The following is a 23180-nucleotide window of genomic DNA, read 5'->3' on the forward strand; positions in this document are numbered from 1 at the left end:
ACAAGTTATTCATATAAGGGCTTATCTGGAATATTAGTATTAGCTGAGGAGGCTTTAGGGCACATCTCTCCTCTCTCGCTCTCTAACTCTAAAGCTTCCACCTCAGGGGCAAAAGAATGGAAAAACAATTGGATCCCTTTAATGTCAAAGCATGTTAAGAAGCCCTTCTGCCACCCCCCATATCCTGGAGAAACCTAAGTCAGAAAGAAATTACATAAATCAAATCCATTTTCATTATTACAATATTTCAGAGGCATTATCCCTCAGACAAAACGCTGTAAAACCCCATTTATTCTTTTTAATCCTTCAAAGAGTGGCTGATTTTACCTGATTTTGATTGGGTTTGCATGGGGTAAGAGTGTGAATGACATCAACAAGTCTGAGAGGCTGGAATCATGTTGGTGGATCCCATTGAGATGATTAAAATGAGCTTGTGTGCATGTGTGTGCGCGCATGTGTGTGTCCGTCTGTCTCTAAGCTACGAAAATTTGCCTTTATCCACTCTTCCATTATGACCCATTCAAAACAGGTGCAATGTTTTGGAAGAGATTAAAATGGTGGAGAAAGAAAACAACAAAAACCAAAAAGAGAAGCACTGGGATTGTCTGACACAGGGAAAATATATGGTCAGGAGTTGTTTTAGTTAAACTATAAGTGAAAGGAAACACCAATAATATATAACACTAATAATCAATCAATGAATCAGTCAATGAATCAATCAATGAATGAAATCTGTCTGTCTGTCTGTCTGGCCTGTCTGTCTGTCTGTCTGTCTGTCTGTCTGTCTGTCTGTCTATCTATCTATCGATCTATCTATCCCTTAAAAAATGAATTACGATGAAGTATATCATTAACTGCTTGTAACCCTTCGACTTTAATTAATGGTTAATGGTTAATATGTTGTCAGATTCCTTGGAATGAATCCAAATTTGTTAAAATTGAACACTATTACATTAAATCAGTTAAAAGATATGGATGGTTTAAATATGTCTAGCTGCAAAAAAAGCTATATATATATATATATATATATATTAGGGGTGTAACGATTTATCGTTGTATGATTTATTGCGATGCAAAAATGTCACAATATGCATCGTGGCGTTATGACGATTTGATTACGATATGATGTCTGTTTTCTCTTATTAGTTGAGCTGTTTGCACGTGAGCTACGTTCCACTTGCTGTCGCACGTGAGTTCAGATTGCAGCAGCAGTAATGTTAGCAGACCAAGATGAGTGGAGCTGAAATAGAGGATGGCCCATCCTCTCAAAATCAGACGTCTGGCAACACTTCGGTTGTACAGTCATTGCTTTAGACTCGTCCGCTTTTTGACACGCATACTGGGTCAAACATCCTAAGTTTTAAAGTCTTCACAGTGATTTACATACTTTGCACAGCGACATGGATACCTACTAATGGTGTTGAAGAGTCACATACTGTATTTATAAGGTACAATTCACCCTGAAATCATTCTGTCTTCATATAATGGTGTATTGGCGGCCGCAAAATCACACATGACGTGAGCTGACCGTGAGCTGTTACTACAGAGGGTAGACTATGATAGACGCGCGCGTATGGCAAGCCGTTTTAGCATTTAAACCTTTGTTCTGACTATCCATACATATATTTAGAGATATCTCTAATTATATTTTGACTAGTCATAATTATAATTCGACTAGTCAGAATGACAATTAGAGATATCTGCAATTACAATTGTACTAGTACGAAATCAGATTGGAGATATCTGCAAATATATTATGACTCATATTCCTCCATTGACTTCCATTGAAAAATATTTGCAGATATCTCTAAATGAGTTTTGACTAGTCACAATTGTAATTAGAGATATCTCTAAATGAATTTAATGAAATATGAATTAAATATATTTATGGATAGCCAAAACAAAGGTTTAAATGCTAAAATGGCTTGCCATACGCGCGCGTCTGCTTCAGTGAATAGAACCTGCAGGTTGTGACTGACAGGTAATAAAGTAGTAAACAACATTCAGTTTGTGGAACAGAGTGATCTTTCAGGAGCCGCGTGGGAAGTATGAACAGCAGTGGAAATGAAACTGAAAACGTACACATTATTTAAACAATCATATCGCATTTTAGAGTTATGATTACGACGAGCATTAACCCTTTTGAGTACAGAGGTACACAAAAATGCACGTCAACATGATACACTTGATAGCGCCGACATCAGCGACGCCGAAGAAATAGTAAACCTGCCTAAACTGCTGAAAAGAGCCACGACTGTCCTGTGTTCAGTGACACTGATAAATGGCAGCAGCAATCACAGCCGATCCATGACAGACGCGGAGGAGAAAACACGCTCTGCGGGGCAAGTTATCAATGTAACAGCCGAGAGGATAGGAAACGTTACCTTATGACAGCAGGTCAAAGGACCATAAAGAAAGCCAGAGAAGCATAAATGGAGTTCACTATTATTTTTTCCATAGCAGTGAAATAGGGGCTTCTGCTGGTACTTCAGTGCCTTCAGTGTCTAGCTAACACACATGCAGTAAATTGTTCACCGTTGTCTGCTTTTTAAGTAGTTAGAATGTTTTGATTACTCATGCTCACTTCCCTCGCCATATAAGCTACTGCAATATACTGTAGCATATAAGATAAATGACGTCAGTACGTTGTAACCAGTCAGGATCTATTACTGAACCGATACAGAATCTATCTATCTATCTATCTATCTATCTATCTATCTATCTATCTATCTATCTATCTATCTATCTATCTATCTATCTATCTATCTATCTATCTATCTATCTATCTATCTATCTATCTATCTATCTATCTATCTATCTATCTATCTATCTATCTATCTATCTATCTATCTATCTATCTATCTATCTATCTATCTATCTATCTGTCTATCTATCTGTCTGTCTGTCTGTCTGTCTGTCTGTCTGTCTGTCTATCTACCAAAAGATGTAAGAAATCAGTGTTCAGCAATCTTCAAACGCGAGCTCTAGTTAGCCGAATATAAAAACGGTTCAGAAAAGGGAAAGTGGCACAGTAACAGGAGTGTTAGTGATTGAACAGGCTTTAAGTGGGAGTCCCCGGAGTGAAGCACTTTCCCATGATAAAGATCCTGAACTGTGGAATCAGCCATAAGCAGATTAGTACAATGGGATGAGGAGGCTTTGAGAGTCTTTAGCCCAATTCACTGCTGAAGAGATCGACTGCGACTAGTCAAGATAAATCTAAACGCCCCCCTCCTCCTTCCCTTAACAGCCTGGACTCAACCCTTCAGGCCAAACATCACTCTCGAACCCCGTATCCCTCATCGGGACCCGGTGCAGCGTCGGCCAGAAAGCAATGTCACGCTGAGCACGAGTACATGACTTACCAGCCCTCACGCTGATTTGGGCTGCTTTGCTAACAGCGCTAATCACAATACACGCAGCTCTTGTACTACAAATGCTTTGTCCTGTTGATGTAGATAACAGGGGTGTGTGGTGAATTGTAAACTCCGAATGGGACATTAAAGGAGGGGGGGGGGGGGTCATTAGGTCCTGTTAGCTTGTATGACACTACATGGCTCTCCTCTCATGTCAGGACTTGTCGAGTGACAGTACATCACCTCCCAGTCTGAACTGTACAGCCAGGAATTCAAATGACACAAAGAGTTATTCAGTTCGTAATGAAGCCGCTTAATGAAACCATTGCCCTTGAAAGTTCTTCATCAATTTCAGCCCTCCCTCCCTCTCTCTCTCTTTCTCTTTCTCCACCACTCTCGCTCTGTCTTGTCAGCACAGCCACGTGGCAGCTCTATATTAATTAAAGCCACCGTTTCCTGAAGTACTTAAGTGAGGTGCCCTCATTGATAATGAGCAGGTTCAAAAGAGTGCCATCCCTCCAAAATGACTTTTTAAACCAGCCTTATTAAGCAGAAAATTATGCCCAAATCAGCCTACAAGCTCCTCATTAAAAGCCACTGATCCTTGGCCGCGCGCTTGTTCGTCCGATTTTAATTAGGAACGCACGAGTCTCACTGCCACGCTAAACGCCATTAATCTTCCCTTTCATTCGGTCTCAGACGCTCAGGAATGTGTAGCGCTCGCAGCCTCCGCCTCCCGTCTGCCTGCCAGCCTGAGGGACTGTGAGCGCCGGCTTGAGCTGGAGGCGGACGATGAGGATGGCCAAGTTTAGGAGGAGTTTCTCTCACCCGTCGGAAAACATAAACGCGTTTCAAGACTTTTAATAAAAGGATGTCATAAACTGTAGAAATACATATGGGGCTGCGCAAGGATCCCTGCAAAACATTTGCTATTTTTAGACTAAAAAAAGAAAGAAAATTCATTATTTTGACTTCCTCATTTGTGGCACTTACAATGGAAGTTAATTACATTCTAATTTTTGGAATTGATTGTGACTTGCCTATTTAAAGGACTCACAAAAAAATACTTTTATTGAACCTAATATATTAATTAAAATATAATACTGTGCTCATCACTTTTACAGTTGATACATTGTCAAACAATTTTTTTTTAATATTCAACCCAATTCATCTTTATTTCTATAGCGCTTTTACAACATAGATTGTGTCAGAGCAGATTAACATAGAAGTTCTAGTAGATTGAAACTGTCAGTCCAGTTTTCAGAGTTGAAGTTTAGTTCAGTGTGGTTTAATTTTCACTACTGAAAGTCCAAACACTGAAGAGCAAATCCACTGATATTGATAAGACATTATTAGCACTGATGAATACAATGATATATAATGCAAAACAATAATACAATAATACAATACAATAATAATACATAGTGTTGAGCTAAAATATATCATTTTATCATAAAGTTGTATTATTTTAGAAAATAACTGACCTAATTTTTGAGCAGAACTGCTGTACTGTATGAGATGTAATTTGCCGTTCACTTTTGCGCTTTTGTCATTTTAGGGTATATGCATTGTGTTTGAAACTATTGGCAAATGTACTGCATAACTTTGCTCACAAGTAAATAACCCACACAACTCACATTGTTTTAAAAAAAATACACATTTATGTTATTGTGTTATGTGAGAGGTTGCTCATGTAAGTTCTATTGTCATCTTAGAGTTTTACAAACTACCAAAATATGTCAATTTTGAGATTTTTGTAATTTTTTTAAAGTAGAATTTGACATTTTTACTTTTTTTGGACTCCACAAAGAAAATGACTCATAAATTAAACAGAATAAAAAGTATTTTGAAAATGTAAAATCTAAAAGACCAGACTGATGAAAACACAGCTCTCAAAATAGAAATCTGATATGGAAATATGTGCAAATTACATTTGACATACTAGTTCACATATATAAAATGTTATATGTCATAATATTGCAAAAATTGCCTGTTTTTTTCAACCATTATAAGTACAAATATGTAAATTGTTATATATTTTACCTGTATATACAATAATACCTATAATTTATACAGTTGAAGTCAGAATTATTAGCCCCCTGTTTATTTTTTCCCCAATTTCTGTTAAACAGAGAGAAGATTTTTTTCAACCCATTTCGAATCATAATAATTTTAATAACTCATCTCTAATAACTGATTTATTTTATCTTTGCCATGATGACAGTACATAATATTTGACTAGATATTTTTCAAGACCCTTCTAGCTTAAAGTGACATTTAAAGGCTTAACTAGGTTAGTTAGGTTAACTAGACAGGTTAGGATGTCTGTACATGTACAGGATGTACATGGTTTAAAAAAAAAAAAATCAAGACCTAATCTAACCTAATCTAGCCAAAATAAAACATATAAGACTTTCTCCAGAAGAAAAAAATATTATCAGACATAATGTGAACATTTCCTTGCTCTGTTAAACATCATTTTAGAAATATTTAAAAAAGAAAAGAAAATTCAAAAAGGGGCCTAATAATTCTGACTTTAACAATAGGTGTCCATACAGTATATGGCTGTATGAATACACACACATCACCATATACATCAATAAACAATAATGAAAGCTGTATCATATATTTTAAACATCAATATTTAATGATTGTTTATTAAAACGATGTGTATCTTGTGTGCGGGTGATCTAAAGGAATGTTCCTGTGGTATTTGTATGATAAAAGGATTATGTGAACCAATTAGCCTGCAAATGCAAGACTTCTCTAAAGAAATTAATGCAAAATGCCCTGTTTAGAATTTTGTGCCTAGAGTTTTGAAAATTGACATCAGGGATCTGAAATTTGTGGCAAAACGATTGTAAAAAATTTATTTTATTTAATTCACCTATATCGCATGTCTTTGGACTGTGGGGGAAACCGGAACACACAGATGAAAACCCACACAAACACGGGGAAAACATGCAAACTCTACACAGAAATGCCAACTGACCCAGCCGGGACTCAAACCAGCAACCTTCTTGCTAAGAGGCGTCAGTGTTACAGTTTTTCTTGTTTGCTTTGACCTGGTTAAAGAAACTAGATTCCACTTTATTTTCATTATCACTGTCCCAGCAGAGCAGAAGGCAGTCTTGCAAATGTGTAAACCCTTTCTCATTGGGTTAACACATTTTCCCCACCATTTTTCAAAACAGTTAACATGGATGTCATTCAAGCAGTCCAAACTACATTGTTTTAGTTATAGTTACCAAACAGAAATCATCCATTCCTAACCATTAGAAACTACCAAGATCAGCATGAATACACTGAAGCACTGGTTTGACACTCCTTCACACAAATCTTCAATTAACAAACAGTCTGCAAACATTATAGAAACGGTGGAAGGTCTGAGTTGTTCTGTGCCAGCATGGATGGAGGAGGTCATTAGTGGTTATGTCCGTTATTCTCAATAGATTTGACTATACTGGTTTACATGTGTTTTCTCTAATATTTACAGTATTTTTTTTTTTTTACTTTTGTCTGTTTTTTATACTCTATTTCAGTTTTCAGCCACAGTTTGAAAAATGTCATGAATTCAACATAAATTTAATCAAAGCATTTCTTAATCTGGATCCAATTCTTTGCAAAAAGGCAAATTTGACAGCCCAAACAGAAAGACAACAAATGGCATTGGCAATATAGGCTACAATGTTAAGCAATGGTGCACTGATTCACACTGAGTTCTATATTTTGTATTTTGTTGTCCATTGTGTAATGATTGATTGAAAGAGCTTTCATACTTGTTTACAAGTTGTGTTGTTTGAAGGTAAAACTAGCTTTTGTTGCATATTTTAAATGTTTTGACACGGTATGTGCCTTTTGCAAGCAAAATGTGTCATTTTGACCATGAGTGCCGCTGTTTAGGCCTGTGTGTTAACTGTTTTGAAAATGTGGAGTTTCAGTTGACAGCTGCATCATAGCAATTGAGAAAAACTGTAACTGCTGAGCCACTAAATTATATATTTACTTAATTATATATTATATTATTTTGCAATTATAGCAACAAATGCAAAATAGTAAATGTATAAAAGCAATCACTTTTAAATTAATCTGTCAGCTTAGTGCCTTTATTAATCAGGGGTCACCACAGCAGAATGAAACGCCAACCTATGCAGCATGTTTTACGCAGTGGATGCCCTTCCAGCCGCAACCCATCACTGGGAAACATCCATACACACAGACACACAGACACACATTCATACAGTACGGTCAATTTTAGCATACCCAATTCACCTGTACCACATGTCTTTGGGCTTCTGGGAGAAACCGGAGCACCCAGAAGAAACCCACGCGAATACGAGGAGGACATGCAAACTCCACATAGAAATGCCAACTGACCCAGCTCAGGCTTGAACCAGCGACCTTTTTGCTGTAAGGTGATGTGCCACCCACTGCGCCACCGCGTCACCTTAAAAGACTATAAATTGCTAAAATATGATCAAATGAAATAGAATATAATTTAATTATACAGAATTCACACTAAAATAATTTATTTTTATTTATTTTAACACTTCTATTGTTTACATCTTGTGTCTTAAAAGTTAATATTTTAACATTTATTTAAAAGCTCCATTCACATCCATTCTATTTGCCTTATTCAGATTTTTGCTTTTTGTAAAGAACTTGAAACTTTAAGTGAAGCCAACACGCTCAAAACTTAATCTAATCTGGCATTTCTTTTAAAAAGAAAAAAAGAAAGTGCTGAAAAACACATAGACTTGCGTTATGATTTAATCTGCCGTGTTTATGAGCCATTGCAGCAGAGCGCACCTCTGCCTGTCTGCCTGTCAGAATTCTGCCTGCATGGAAGATTATGGATGGCCAATTACATAGTTTCTGGCATTAATTAATGATGTTAACTGTCTCCCCTGCTCCTTACAAAACAGAGTCTCTCCTAAGCTGCCTCCAGGAGGACAGCCTGGCTGAATGTGAGTGTGTGTGTGTGTAGGCGTATTGTCTGTAGGGATGCATCTAAATAAATTAATCTACAACACAAAGTCCATATGTTAGTTAATGTACTATCATGTATTACTACATCTTTAAAAATCAATTTGTGTTCTTTCAAAGCTCATTATCCTGCACGTGTCGGCTGTGTTCGAGCGTGTCATGTGCTTCCGCCAAAGCTCTGATTGTAATGGCCCTGACAGAGGAGGGGAAATGTGGTTGAACTGGTGCATGTCTCTTTTCTCTGGGTTTCTACTCTCCTGTCGTCTGCCCAAATTTCCCCCCACCAGTTTGGCGTCTGAGGGCCATTACAGAGATTAAGCTGAGGAAGTGGACTGGCTGCCCTGCGTGTCAGCTCACATACACTGACAAACTGGGAGATGAACACTTATTCTCTCCTCTGTTCTCTCTGATTCTGTTGTGCAGCTTTTAAAGACTTTTGCTATGGCCATGCACCTGCCTAAAGGCCTATAAAGCTCGGCTTTCGCTGCGCTTTCTTTGCAGAGCATCAGAAGTTATGTTCTCACTTCAGTACAAGTTCACTTTTAACTTTAGTGGCATAACATTGCAATATGGTTCTGGGGATTAATGTTAGTTAAACAATAATGCATTTGATAATCTATTATTATTTATTATTATAAAAATATTTTGAGATTTTATCATCAAAAAAGACTACATTGTTGAACAGTTGCAGTGATTTGCTGCATATGTAGTGATGAATGCATAGGAATGGAAGTCAATGGGGCAATAGGTGCACTGTGGCAGTGCCTTAACTCATTTACAGACATTGTAAGCACAAGGACTGACCTTTTTTCAGAGGGTCATTATTAAAACAAAAGACTTACATGTTGCTTAGTGTGGTTTTAGGAACAAAGTTTTACAAAAATAAATAATTAAACAAACGGACAAACAAACAAACAAGTGAATGTTTTTTTTTGGTGTGCCAGTTAATTATTTGGATTAAAGTGGGATAAAGTGCATAGATTATGCAAAAATAAAATAAAATAAAATAAAAAATGTTTGTCTCAGCACTAAATGCTTAACATAGCATTAGACTGGCATTTTTTTTTTATTCCTGACAACTTATTGCCAGTTCAGGATCAGTTTTTTTTAGGAATAATATATATATATATATATATATATATATATATATATATATATATATATATATATATATATATATATATATATATATATATATATTTCTTGTTGTGCACTTTATTATATTTGGAGGCCTTTTGTATTCACAAACAGCTTCATCAGAATGAAAGGTAGCATTCGAAAAAGAATAATAGTGGCACTTTATTGGAGCATTTTGTCAATTTTCGCCATGATAACAACCAAAATTTTTTCTTTCGAAAATTTTAATATTGCTACTTGACCTTACTTTTATTTGAAAAAAATTATGACTATGAAAAATTTGGTCTGATGGTCCTAATAAAGGGACAGAATAAAACAAGATGATTTGACACTGATAAAATAAGTGACAGCTCCACGTTAGGTCACTTTAGGGCTAGGTGATTTGGCCTAAAATCAAAATCTTGATTAATTGAACAATGATTACAAGTAATGAACAATTGTTTTATTTATTTATTTTTTATTTTTTTGGTCCTCATAGTTCACTGGAAAGTTTTGTAGAGTAAATATGTTCACATCAGTGAGAGGTTTTTGATTAAAGGGTGCATTACATGATTTTAAAATAATTTAAGGAAACACACACTATCTAGTGTCAATGATCATTTATTGAACATCATCGGTGAACAACTGAAATTAATCCATGCTCGTCACCATTATCAAACTGACCAATCACAAAGCCTGCACTACATGTCGTGGCGACATGTAGTTACATCTATTGAGAGGTGCGTAGGTATACTTTCGTGCAAAGGTCGTGCCGGACCATACGTGTGCGCTTGACGCAGAAGTATAAATCAGTCTTAACAGAGCAGGGTCAGCGAAAGAAATAAAAAAAATCCACCTGGAAAAATTTGATTGATATAGGTTATGCATGACTGCGTATGAATGGAAGTCAATGGGGCAATAGGTGTAGTGTGACAGTGCCTTAACACTTAGATTTGTTGTCACTGCTTGTTTCTGTGGATACTCATTGATTAATTAATTATGTTCACCTGTGTCGGGTTTGGTTTCTCTTAGTAGGCCCACACGGAATCTGCTAGTGCAGAAATTTGCAGATTTTCACAGATTTTCAGCCTATTATTGAGTCTATTTATTTAGTTGTGTGTAAATATGTGTAAATTTATATTTATTACGTTTTTAAATTAATTTCAGTAATTACTAATATGAAAATTTTCATATGATTTAATTACAATACAGTTTGTAAAATAATAATTTCTGTCTTTTAGTAGTGGTGAAATTTTCACATGGTGAAATTTTTTTCCCTCGCCACTGTTTTCCCATGGCTTGTTTGGTTCGGGACTTGTGGAGCTGCGCTTCAGTAGATTTGCTCTACAGTTTGAACTTTCAGCAGTGAAATTTAAACCACACTGAACTAAACTTAACTGAACTTCAACTCTGAAATCTGACTTTGCTAGTACTACAGTATGTTAAGCTGCTTTGACACAACCTACGTTGTGAAAAGCGCTATATAAATAAACATGAATTAAATTGAATATATGGTATATATTGAGAGACTTACTTTGTTTACCACATAAGGGGATTTGCATTGTAAACATTAAATAAAAGTTAAAAATGTTTTTTTTTTTGTAACATATTTGTAACAAGTTACGATACACCCAAAACCATTCCGCATATATCTGCAGCTTTTTTTTTTTACAATATTCTGAGCAGAAATAGCAAAAAATGTTCACAGATTCTGTCTGACCCTACTTATTAGTCGTGTATTTTAGCCTTTAAGTTAAATTTTTCCTCTTGTTCTATATTGTCTTTATCTTTTGTGAAATTGCAGGTTGAAAATAAAGTTATGATTATAGAAATAACACACACACACACACACACACATTAAATAATCAAAACTTTAGTTAAGATGTAAAGCAGTTGAGATTGTCAAAGCAATAGTGGATTTAACTTTACACATAAACAATAATAAACAAATGTGTACTCTAAAGATGCATTAGCAAAAGTATTATGGCTATATGTTATGAAACAGAATTCTAACATTTACATTCTGTACAGTGCCTGACTGTAAGCATTATAAATTATAATGTTTTTAACATTTTTTAAAGAAAAATAAAAATAAAGGTAAGTGTACCTTGTACTCAAGCCAGAAAAAAATAAGGGACGACTTAAAATTATTATTAATAATAATTAAAGTGGACCTGGAATTTTCCTTTAACTGTGCATCTAAACAAACAAACAAAATATTAAAACATAAACAGACCAAAACGCAGATGCAGATTGTTCATAGATCAGCTAGCTTTGCCACAACACACCAAAACAACCACATGAACCTATTGATTTTCCTCCTTGGAACCATTAACCTTCTTTTCTCCTCAGTCTCATCCTCGGGTAATTCTACAGTTTAAATGCATGGTGTCAGGTGCCTTGTGGGGATGGCTGAGGGTTCTGGCCTGCATGCCATGTTAAGAACGTTAGCGGGCATATAGACGGGCATCGCCGCCCTCCCGCCCGCGTCCATGTCTGATTAGAGTAACGAACAGAGGGCTGGTCCGTCATGCTGCATTGTCCCTCACGTCGGCCTGAATCACATGGCTCCTCGGAACCAAATGACTCAGTCGGTCATCGCATACGACAAACTGGGCCGCAAGCAGGGGGGCAGCAATGATGTCACAGACCCACCAAAGGGGGATCCCCTCCTAATAAAAAATAAATAAAATTCTCATCTCAACCCGAATGTGAGATATAGAAAAACGAAGCACCAAAGGCACATAAAAAAGCAAGCTAATTATCACATACGGACCATCTGTACCCTCTAAATCAGCATTTCAAGCAGCGCTCACGCACACGCAGGTCTATTGAGGGTCACCACGTACAGACGTACTGCTTCATACACTTTTGTGCTTCCTTCCAAACTACCTCTCCCGCTTCCAGAGGCCTCTGACACTCTGGCTGAGTGCCTTCCAGTGTCTGCGTGTCTGCTGAGCATAAACAACACCAACCTGAGCGCCGTTACCACCAGTCCGCCCCCATCTCTCCTTTGTTGCTCTCGGCCTGTTTGCATCGCCGAAGCTCGCAGTCCCAAACATGTGTGCGCAGCTATATATGCGTATGTACATGAGCAGAGCGGGGCAGAGCTGTGATGTGCTTCCTCAAGAGCTTAATGACTCTCAGCAGTGCTGTCAGAAACACTCGGCAGAGTCCGGCACTTAAGGGCATATGTTTTTCCCTCTCCTCAGCCGCCTGCAAACAGCGACAAACACACACAAACAGAAGCTCCCAGCTACGGTAATGAAATCATTCAGCAGTGAACCCAAGAAAAAGAAGGGCAGTGAAAAATAACTGCAACCCTGTGATGAACAGCTTGTGTTAGGAGGCTCATGCAAGATGTGCGCTCCTCTGCAGCCATTGATAGGTACTTTCATATTGTAGTGTTTTACTGATCAAAATCAGTCACTCATTTTAGGTAATCTGGTTTGAGGTCTTGGATTACTTGTAGATTACTTTAATCTTAGTTTACGTTTTGATTACTTTGGATTGTTTGTAATAGATGTGAATGCGGTTACATATAAACAAATAGCTTCTGCTTCATCCTGCTCCATTTCGACCTTGCTGAAATGTATTTTCTTTAAAAAATAGTTTTGTATAATAAATCAAAACTAATCAGAGAAATAAATTACAGTGCTCAGCTTATATGAGAACACCCCTCACAAATCTCTCATTTAAATGAATATTTTCTAAAGGAAGCTTTACAATATTATATTTGTGCATATACATTAGTTTAGTCAGTACAAAAGACAAATCTGGTGCTTATCTAACAAAAAACCTACAATAACAGTTCAAAAATTAGTAGCCCAATTTTATATGTTAGGGAAAAATATAAAATAACATTTCCAAAAATAGAAAAAAATCAAGAGATACAAAAATATGTAATATTTTGTTAAAATGTTGTTGTTTGTAATTTTTTCTTTTTTGCAGTATTTTCCATGAATGCATTATCTTTCCATTTCTAAAGGTGTTCTGTAACTAAAATATAATTTTAATAAATATATATGTTTAATAAATCTGTTTGGTTCAAATGCACAAGTATATACAGTTGAAGTCAGAATTATTAGTTTTATTATTAATTATTATTAGTCTGTTTAATGGAGAGAATATTTTTTTCAACAAATTTCTAATCATAATAGTTGTAATAACTCATTTCTAATTACTGATTTATTATCTTTGCCATGATGATAGTAAATAATATTTCTCTAGATATATTTTTAAGACACTTCTATACAGCTTAAAGTGACATTTAAAGGCTTAACTTAGTTAATTAGGTTAACTAGGCAGGTTAGGGTAATCAGGTAAGTTATTGTATGACAATGGTTTGCTCTGTAGACTATCCAAAAATATATATAGCTTAAAGGAGCTAATAATTTTGACCTTAAAAAGGTTTTTAAAATACTAAAAACTGCTTTTATTCTAGCCAAAATAAAACAAATAAGACTTTCTCCAGAAGAAAAAAATATTATCAGACATACTGTGAAATTTTCCTTGCTCTGTTAAACATCATTTGGGAAATATTTAAAAAAAGAAAAAAAATATAAGGGGGTTTAATAATTCTGATTTTAACTGTATTACATATATTTACTGAGAAATTGATAAAAATATTCCTTTCCAAAATAGGGTGTACTCATATGCTGAGCACTGCACGTTCCACTCTTTGTTATTATCATGGTTTTACAATTGTGTTAAATTAATAAAATACTGACAATTTGTAAACTTATGTAAATCTAACAATAAAAAAGAATAAAATTATTTAAAATGTAAAAACAAGCAAAAAAATAAACACCAAAATTTGAAATATTCTGATTTCCCCAGACTTAATTTTACTCCCTTGACTTTGAGTGCATGCATGCCATTTCTTATCTGTATTTTAGCATTACATATTTATTCATGTATTTTCTTATCAAATATTTTTAATACAAGTTTTATTTTTTTATTAAATATTTTATTTTTTTAAATCACTTTGGATCAACTACGGTTGTGTAAAATTGTGCTCTGTAAATAAAATTTGCCTTGCCTAATTATTACAAGTACTATATTTACCCAACAATGCAACACAACATCAACAAAAAAATAAATAAATTAATTAATTGATTAAGCAAAATGCAAATGCTAAAAATCTCAAACAAATAAATAACAAAATAAATATTAAATGTTTTAAATAATATTTATTATAATAATATAATAATTTATTAACATCTGCTTCAGATCAACATATAGATTCTGATGATCCTACATCAGTTTCTATTTCATTACAATTTACACATACACGAAAAATTATTTGTGATTTACTAAGGGATTTGATATCAACTCATTTAACCAAAATCACAGACTAAGTGAATAATCAAATCACTACTCTTTTTCCTGATTTAAAAAGAACCAGTGCAGTACAATTATGTAAAAAATATATACAAAATACAAATATCGAGAAGTGGTCATATCTCCTGCACAGAGAGAGAGAGAGAGAGAGAAAAAGTATTACATAACTCACAGATTATTTACATCTTGTCACCTCCTGTACTGCATTGTGTATTTCACACATGAAAGTCATGTCTTATGATTAGCATGTGACAATGCATTGTGTGTGTATATGTGTGAGTGAATACATTTTTCAGTGGCTTGTTGTGTCATAATTAACTTGTGAGAACATAAAAAATGTTGATGCCACAAATTTATTATACTACATTATGTTATATTTTATGTTATTATATTATACTATATTATATTATATTATATTATATTATATTATATTATATTATATTATATTATACTATATTATATTATATTATATTATATTATATCATATTATGTCATGTTATATCAAATCATAATATATTATATTATATTATATTATATTATATTATATTATATTATATCATATTATGTCATGTTATATCAAATCATGTTATATTATATTATATTATATTATATTATATTATATAGCCAACAACCCACAAGTTATTCATAATATGCTGTGATATGTTAAAATTATACATAATTTTACATTTTTTAAAATAATAACATGATATTTAAAAGATTTTTTTATGTTTGTTTGTAATGTACAAATTTTTTTTTTTCATTTCTTTTCACTTTTTATATCCATATTTTATCATCTCTTTGCTACACAACTGATGATCTTTATTTTCTATTTTACGTAAAGGTCTGACAAAAACTCAATTCTTTGACTCGATTAATCACTTATCAGCCAGTAGATGGCGATAATGGTGGGTATTTTCGTGAGCAATATCGCGTTGTTAAAAAAAAAACAGAATCATAATTTAAATTTTGGACCAAAACAAACTGATTCTTCCATTTACATCACTGACTCGCTATATGAAGACATCGCAAATCCTCTCATATATTTTTCAAAAACTTAAACAAAATAAAATCTAAAAAATCTAATCCTAAGACCAAATAAGTAGGCTATTTGTGTATAACTTTATCAATTAGTAAAAAGTAACTGTTTAAAACCCCTAAATCTTGAATTATCTTAAAAATAAACTCAAAAGGCCAATAAATAAATAAAATGACTGCGGTTGCATTTCCATGGCCTCATCTTCACCAATTAAATGAGTCTATACATCAAGAGTGATTAGGAAACTGTAAGAGCAGCTCTCCTGCGTGTCAGAAGTGTTCAGCGGTCAGTGAGTGTCAGCAGAGAGACGCTTCGACACGCCAGGGGTTTAATGCTCTTACAACACGACACGCCAATGACGCGCCCGCCGGGAGTGATGACTGTTCGTTTAACGCAGAAAGAGTGCAAGATCACTTTCTCTCTAGTGCACACTAGTGGACAGGATTGAAGATCATTACTGATGGCATAATGAAAAGGAAACTCGTCTCTAAACAACAATTCTCCTCGTAATTACAACCATATTTAAAAAACCCAACTTTGTGAGCAGTCGATAATAAATAGATATAAATATCCAGTATGTAAAACATAAATAGCCCAACAGTGATGTTCAGTTTGAAAGGTTCATTCATGTTTTTAAACAAACAATGATGCAAATATTCAGTTTTGGCCTGAAATTCAGTCTAAACGTAAATAAACATTTTCATGTTGAAATAAACTAAAATCAATTATTAAATAGTTTCATTGTTTTATACATCTGCAAATTATTATTTTACAGACTTTAATGTTTGTTTACAAATCAGTAATTACTGCACAGGACTAAAACAAACTTACATAATATCTATTAAAAATAATATATATAATATATCTCTATAATATATATAAAAAGTCTTTTTTTTTTTTTTTTTTTTTACATAAGGCTGTTTAAAACGCCTGCTTTAGATTTGGCTTCTCTGTTGTATTGAACAGTTTTTTAATCTCCAAGGCTAAATACACGTTAGGATTAACAGTGTAAAACGAAGTGATGTATCGATTCAGCGTTAGATCACTGACAAATGGTCTAGTTTAGTTATAGAGAAGTGTGTGTGAGACTGGCTTTGAATGCATGCGCTCATGCATTAGCAGGTTGTGGACGACAGGCGCTGAAATCGCGTTAATAAGTGGAACGGGTAAGTTACAGGACACCGCCGATTCACGATCACACAAATACCCAAGGACAGGTCCTTGCGGCCCCGGGGCGCTTCCTGCGCCCTCACAACAGCAGCAGGCCGCGTCTCACCAGCGAGGACCAGTCTCATTTAGGAGATTATAAGCTCAATGCACATTGCAGGCATGACACAACCCTTCAATACACAGATGATCTGAGCTAAAGTGTGTCATTATTGTGTTGATGTACATGTAGGCCCTGTACTGCAATCGCTTTTATTTTGGACATTTATGAGCATCAATATTGTGATAACTTTAAAATCATTTAATGGTTATTAAGCGCTTTGTAAAACAAAACAAAACAAACAAAAATGGATTTTGCATCTACTATATGAATAAAAACAGTTTAAATCTGAACTCTGCACTGTGCATCGTAGATATCTGAATAAATCCGAACTCAAGTGTTGGTTCACGTCAAAGGCCTTTTGATATTTTGGCTACATGATTTGTAAAAACTTCCAAACAACTTTTTCTTTCAAACAATCCAAACATGTTCGCTTCTTTAAAACAGTTCCAACTAATATACACATGCATGGGAGAGGAAAAAACTGAGATGATCATAGATATATGTTTTAATTATAAAGACATATAAACAATATACAGTATGAAACGCATGTCGCAACAAGGTCAAAATCCTTTGATCAAGTAGTTCTTCACAGTTGTACAATACAATCAAGTGAACTGTGCAATAACAAAAAATAATAAATAAATAAATAAACGATTTATAGGCCAAGCATCTGAGGATGTTACGTTTTTCCCTAAAACACTGATGGAGTATATCATCCGTATATTCATTTCAGACTAACTTAAAAAAAAAAGAAACTATTGTTTATTGTGGGCAATTGTAAATTGCATAGTTGACCAATACCGATGAAACCGAAAGCTTTGACTTAAAAAAGAAATCCTTCGCAAACTGTGAGCAATAATAAGCAATTTCTTTTGTTTGTTTGTTTTCACACAAATAATCTTTTAAATCCTTCATTTGGGAAAAGGAAGAAAGGCTTTAAATTTGAGGGGTTTATAAGCTTGTTTCAGTAATTCCGTGTCTCTTGATTATTTATTTCACATTATCTAATAAATTTGGATGACACATCGCACTTATTTTGACACAAAGCAGGAGTTTTGAGTCAGACCTATAAGCCCAGTCCCAACAAAACAGTTCGACCAACATAAGGAAGCGGGAAGAGTTCAGCGAGTGGAAGTCAAGGCTTATCGTTGCAGTGTTTGAACAGGTTGGACGGGGTGCCGGAGAACGAGTTGCATTTCTCCGCGCAGGTGGCCAGTGCTGTGCTCGAAAACGGATACACGGCCGCTTGTCCGAAAGGCGCGAGCGCGGTGGGAATCGGCGAAGTTATAGTCTGTCCTTGGTTAAGATAAGCCACCAACCGGCGCATCTCCTCCAGCGCCTGCGCCTGCATTAGGATGTAGTTTTTTGCAAGAAGCAAAGTTGCAATTTTAGAGAGTTTTCTCACGGACGGGCTGTGCGCGTAAGGAATCACAGATCTCAGACCGTCCAGCGCGTCATTGAGGTCGTGCATGCGTCTCCGCTCGCGCGCGTTGATGCTCAGCCGGAGAGATCTCTGCTCCTTGGACTTCTTGGTGAGAGAGCCCGGGTGCTTCTCTTCGTCGAAGCCCGCGCCTCGCTTACGGGACTCGAGGTTGTCGAAGCCGTCGTCTTCGTCGCTGGTCTGCTCACCGCCACTTTCGTTCGACTTTCCAGTTTGACCGGAGAGGAAATCCGCGGCAGGTGTGAGCGAGAAGCGGCCAGGACTTCCAGCACCATGGCCAGCGCCGAAACCGAAGGCGGACTGTCCGTAGCGCTGCGTCAGGTCCAGCAAGGTATCGTTGCTGATCGATTTCAGCAAGTTCTCGTCGCCGACATTCATTTTGGAGAAAATAAATAAAATGAAAACAAAAAAACGGACCGGATGGAAAACTTTGGCGCGCGCGCTCCTGAAAGCTTGCTCGCGCTTCCCCGTCTTCTGTTTCGTGGGTGTCCTTCAAAGGGCTGTTGAAAATGAAGACACTTTTTGATAGAGATCTTTCTTCCCCTATCACGTCGAGCACTCGTGTTCCGCTCCTCCGCGCAGACAGTGATGTTGCGTGCACTTTAGACGCCTCGTCTGAACTTGCGCGCGTTCTTGCAGTGCGTCTTGCCCTCGCCCTGGGCAGATTGAGACTCGCGCGCAGTCCTACAAGCTAGTGAGTAAGAGCGCGAGGCCCCGCGGGATTATCACTCTGTCCAATCAGGAGGGCGTTTTAATTAAGAAGATTAGAAACTGGCATGCTCTTAAATTCATCTAGCAATCATAACTGCTGAACAAATGATGGCATAATATTAAACATGGCCGAAGCATTGTAGTGAGCAGCATTTTTGTTAATCTGTAATACTGTGAAATTCCAATCAGTTACACCAAATGAACAAAAAGTTAGTCAAGTAATTATTAAAACAATTTGTTGTAAAGTGAATATTTATCTATACCACCTAACAAATAGACAAATTTATGAGGAATACAATCAAAGAAAATGACCACTAAAATAATTTGATATTATTGTCAAACTGAGGATTCAAAAAGTTATTTTAGGGGAAGTGCAATAGAAACTACAGAGCATGCTTACTGATTGCATGTAATATTTCTTATAATAAGATGCCAAAAGATTTGAGTTCTTTAAGGCTCACACAATCATATTGCAGGTTTTGTAAAAAAAATTACAGGTGCTCCTAAATTCTTTTTAAATTACCTTTCTAAATAAATCTACCGTGTCCTATTGCTTGACTTCAATATGTAATAGTTCATGCTTATGAATTTGGTGACAAAAGCACCTCTCAATAACAATAACAATACAACAAATCCCAATCTAATAAAATTATATCAAAAGTAATCTTAAAGTAATCAGTGCATTACTTCAAATGAGTAATCTAGATTAAACTGAAGTTATCACCATGTAATTTGTAGTGACAACAAGTTGTGTTCTGGTTTAGTCCTTTGAGTAAATAAATAAATAATAAATAAATAAATAATAAAAATAATAAAAAATAAGACCTATGGTTAGTAGAAGAGATATAAACAAAAAACAGTCAAATCTCAGGTGTGGGTTTAGGCCTAAAGAAACTAGCAAGCTGCAACATATAGGATACTAAAGCTACCACAACGTAAGTCTACCTGCTTGATATTCACTGTCCTTAATTGTACTGCAATAGAGAACTATTAAAACAAGAAATTTAAAACAAGACAGAGACTTTATGACAAAAAATAACTTTAAAAGAAGAGAACTCTAAAACAAGACCATGTTTGACTGAAGTTCTGGAGTTGAAAAAAAAATGACGCCACTATACTCCATCAAATGTGCAAGCTACAATCTTTGAGCTAAAATGGCAACATTTTCTCTAGGCTTAACATTTATACAATGCTTTTTGTTTTGCCCATGCAGGGTATATGCTGTAACTTGTATCTGACCTGACGTGTGTGTGTGTTGTTGAACAGGGCGGAAGTGATGGTAGAGATGACGTGCTGTGAGGGATTAATCGCACCGCCTGGATAAGGCCCAGCGTTGAGCTTCAGCAGCTACAGCCAACATTAAGCAAATGTGAAGGTATAGGGAGATTTCTGCAGGTTGGTAAAAAAGAAAAAGAAAACAGCAAGTCAGTGTTAAATCTTTAGTACAAGATAGCTTTTCTACTAGTATATAATCTAGGCCTACATAATTCAGTCAGTTCTTGAAAGTTGTTTTAGGGTTTCTACAGTGAATGTTAAATAAAAATTATAAATAATTAAACAAGCAATTATCACTCAATTGTTATAAACTCTTACTTGACAAAAGAAAACAATCAAAAAGTGCTCAATAAATGACAAACTTGGCGCTAAAATGATGCACTGCCATCTTGTGTTCATTGGAGAAAGGCACAAATTAGAAAACCAACAGCTGCATAGACAAACTAATGCCTAGTTCAGACTGCATGATTTTAGCCCCGATTATATTTTATTGAATATTATGTATTTACAAAATTATCCTTAACATTGAAATATGTTAATTTAGCTTATAGTAAAAATAATTAAAATAGATTACATTCTTAATCCTAATTGTTTAATAATCTTAATTGTTTAAATATTTTGGTATATATGTTTATGATATTTTAAATTAGTTTTTCATGTATTCCATTCTCAGTTTAATTTGATTCACTTTTAATATTTTTCTTTGATTGTTTTTTTTCCAAACGACTGCACTTTATGGTTTATTTACATTGTTTTATGTTTATATTAGTTATTTTAGTAAACTAAATGAAAATAAACTCAAAACAAATGTGAAAAGATTATTCATTTTGTAAAAAGTTTTAATAGCATTTTCAATTTTTAAAAATTTTAATGTTAATATTTTATATTAGGATTATTATTTTATATATTTTCCCAGAGATGGGTTGCGGCTGGAAGGGCATCCGCTGCGTAAAAACTTGCTGGATAAGTTGGTGGTTCATTCCGCTGTGGCGACCCCGGATTAATAAAGGGACTAAGCCGACAAGAAAATGAATGAATATTATTTTATATAACTTTAAAATATAATATTATTTCTAGTTATGCTTTTTTGTGTGTTTTTTAAATATATCTATATAATTATACAGATAACTATACATTTAATATAAGTAAATGTTCAATTTATTCTAAAATAAACGTTTCTCAGTGATGGGTTGCGGCTGGAAGGGCAGCCACTGTGTAAAACATATGCTTGATAAATTGGCGGTTCATTCTGCTGTGGTAATCCCAGATTAATAAAGGCACTAAGCCGAAATGAAAATTAATAAATTAATAAAATAAACGATTTTGTCATAAATTGAGTTAATCTTAAATTGAGTTTGGGATCCTTAGAGCTGCACACCGATGGATTGCTCTTTTCTTAGTGTTTGGACTCTCAGCAGTCATTATTAAACCACACTGAACTGAGCTAAACTGAACTGAACTTAAACTCTGAAAACTAAACTACACTTTTCAATTTACTATGATCTTCTATGTAAAGCTGCTTTGACACAATCTACATTGTAAAAGCGCTACACAAATAAAGATGAATTGAATTTTATTGAATTTATTTGGGCAGGTGTGAATGCAGTCATTGCATTTGCACCAAAAGCAGACTAAACAAACCGAGACCTGCTTGAAGAGGCTGTCTCATTACACTTACAACATAACACTTATTTTATAGTTATTCGTTTGTGAGGAGAACATGATCAGAACAGGAACGAACCCAACTGAAAAAAGTACTAAACATTTTTTGGACAAAACCATCTGCCATAGTCAACTGTGCTCTGTATTGTGGGATCAGGGCAAGTATTTGTTTATAGTGCTTTAGCCACAGCACTAAACTATATAATATACAATGCCCAGGGATACAGTCGTTTATGCTATGAATTGTTGTGTTGTCACGTCTGCTGGCTTCTCCATATCTGTTTGTTTACTTCTGAGAGTTCTCTAGGAATATTCTTGAACGTTAATTCTGACCAACTGAAAAGCAGTTTAGGTCAGGAAATACATCTAATGACACATATTGCAAATGAGTAATGTGAATGTTGACACATGACTCCATTTTAGTTCGTTTTAACGGTCTTCAATACTATCTGGATGCAGACTTGGATTAGGAAGACTGCACAGACAAAACGACTGGGTCTGAAATCTCATACCTTCATACAATATATAGTATGATAAAAACAGTATGCGAGTGGAGTAGTATATCCAAATAAAGTGGCAACATCCTGCTCTCACTCGTGAAGCTAATACTGAAGTAACTGACACTGCAATTCACCGACTGTCCTTTGGGGGCTTGCTCCAGGAACTCCAGATGTTCACTGACTGCCATGCTAAATTGGCCATTTTTACAGCTGATAAAAACATGTTCACAGCCTGGTACAAAAGATGGTTTTGGTGCATAAAGCTAATATTTTCCTTAATGACAACTGTGAGGGGGTGATTTTTTTTATAACTCATCCATTTCATTTATATTGAGCTTAATTAAGTCTTAATTGAGTGAGTGACAACTTGATTGACAGCTAGGTCTCGCTGGTCGCGGTCAAGTCACCTCAGCTGATTCGGGCTGATTAGCCGATGAGCTTGTCATATATGTTGTTTTTTGTTTTAGTTTATGTGCTTTATGGA

General features: G+C 35.2%; 1 protein-coding gene and 2 long non-coding RNA genes across 4 annotated transcripts in view; 1 reads left to right on the forward strand and 2 right to left on the reverse strand.

Moving 5' to 3' along the window:
- Nucleotides 1–11317: 11317 nt before the first annotated feature.
- Nucleotides 11318–23180, reverse strand: part of LOC141380475 (uncharacterized) — a 189669-nt gene continuing 177806 nt past the window's right edge. For both annotated transcript variants that reach the window (XR_015523397.1, XR_015523396.1), the window contains 2 exons: nucleotides 20499–20648; nucleotides 11318–12674 (listed from right to left, as the gene is read on the reverse strand). This is a non-coding gene — a long non-coding RNA (uncharacterized LOC141380475). The remainder of the gene's footprint in view (nucleotides 12675–20498; nucleotides 20649–23180) is intronic.
- On the reverse strand, nucleotides 17598–19156 carry bhlhe23 (basic helix-loop-helix family, member e23). The gene is given in 1 exon segment (NM_001030133.1): nucleotides 17598–19156. A coding segment is annotated over 1 exon segment (684 nt). The 5' UTR covers nucleotides 18927–19156; the 3' UTR covers nucleotides 17598–18242.
- Nucleotides 20526–23180, forward strand: part of LOC137489111 (uncharacterized) — a 68963-nt gene continuing 66308 nt past the window's right edge. The window contains exon 1 of the long non-coding RNA XR_015523398.1: nucleotides 20526–20654. This is a non-coding gene — a long non-coding RNA (uncharacterized LOC137489111). The remainder of the gene's footprint in view (nucleotides 20655–23180) is intronic.

This window comes from Danio rerio, chromosome 23 (assembly GCF_052040795.2).
Source record: "Danio rerio strain M-AB ecotype USA chromosome 23, GRCz13ab, whole genome shotgun sequence".
NCBI classification, from domain to species: domain Eukaryota; kingdom Metazoa; phylum Chordata; class Actinopteri; order Cypriniformes; family Danionidae; genus Danio; species Danio rerio.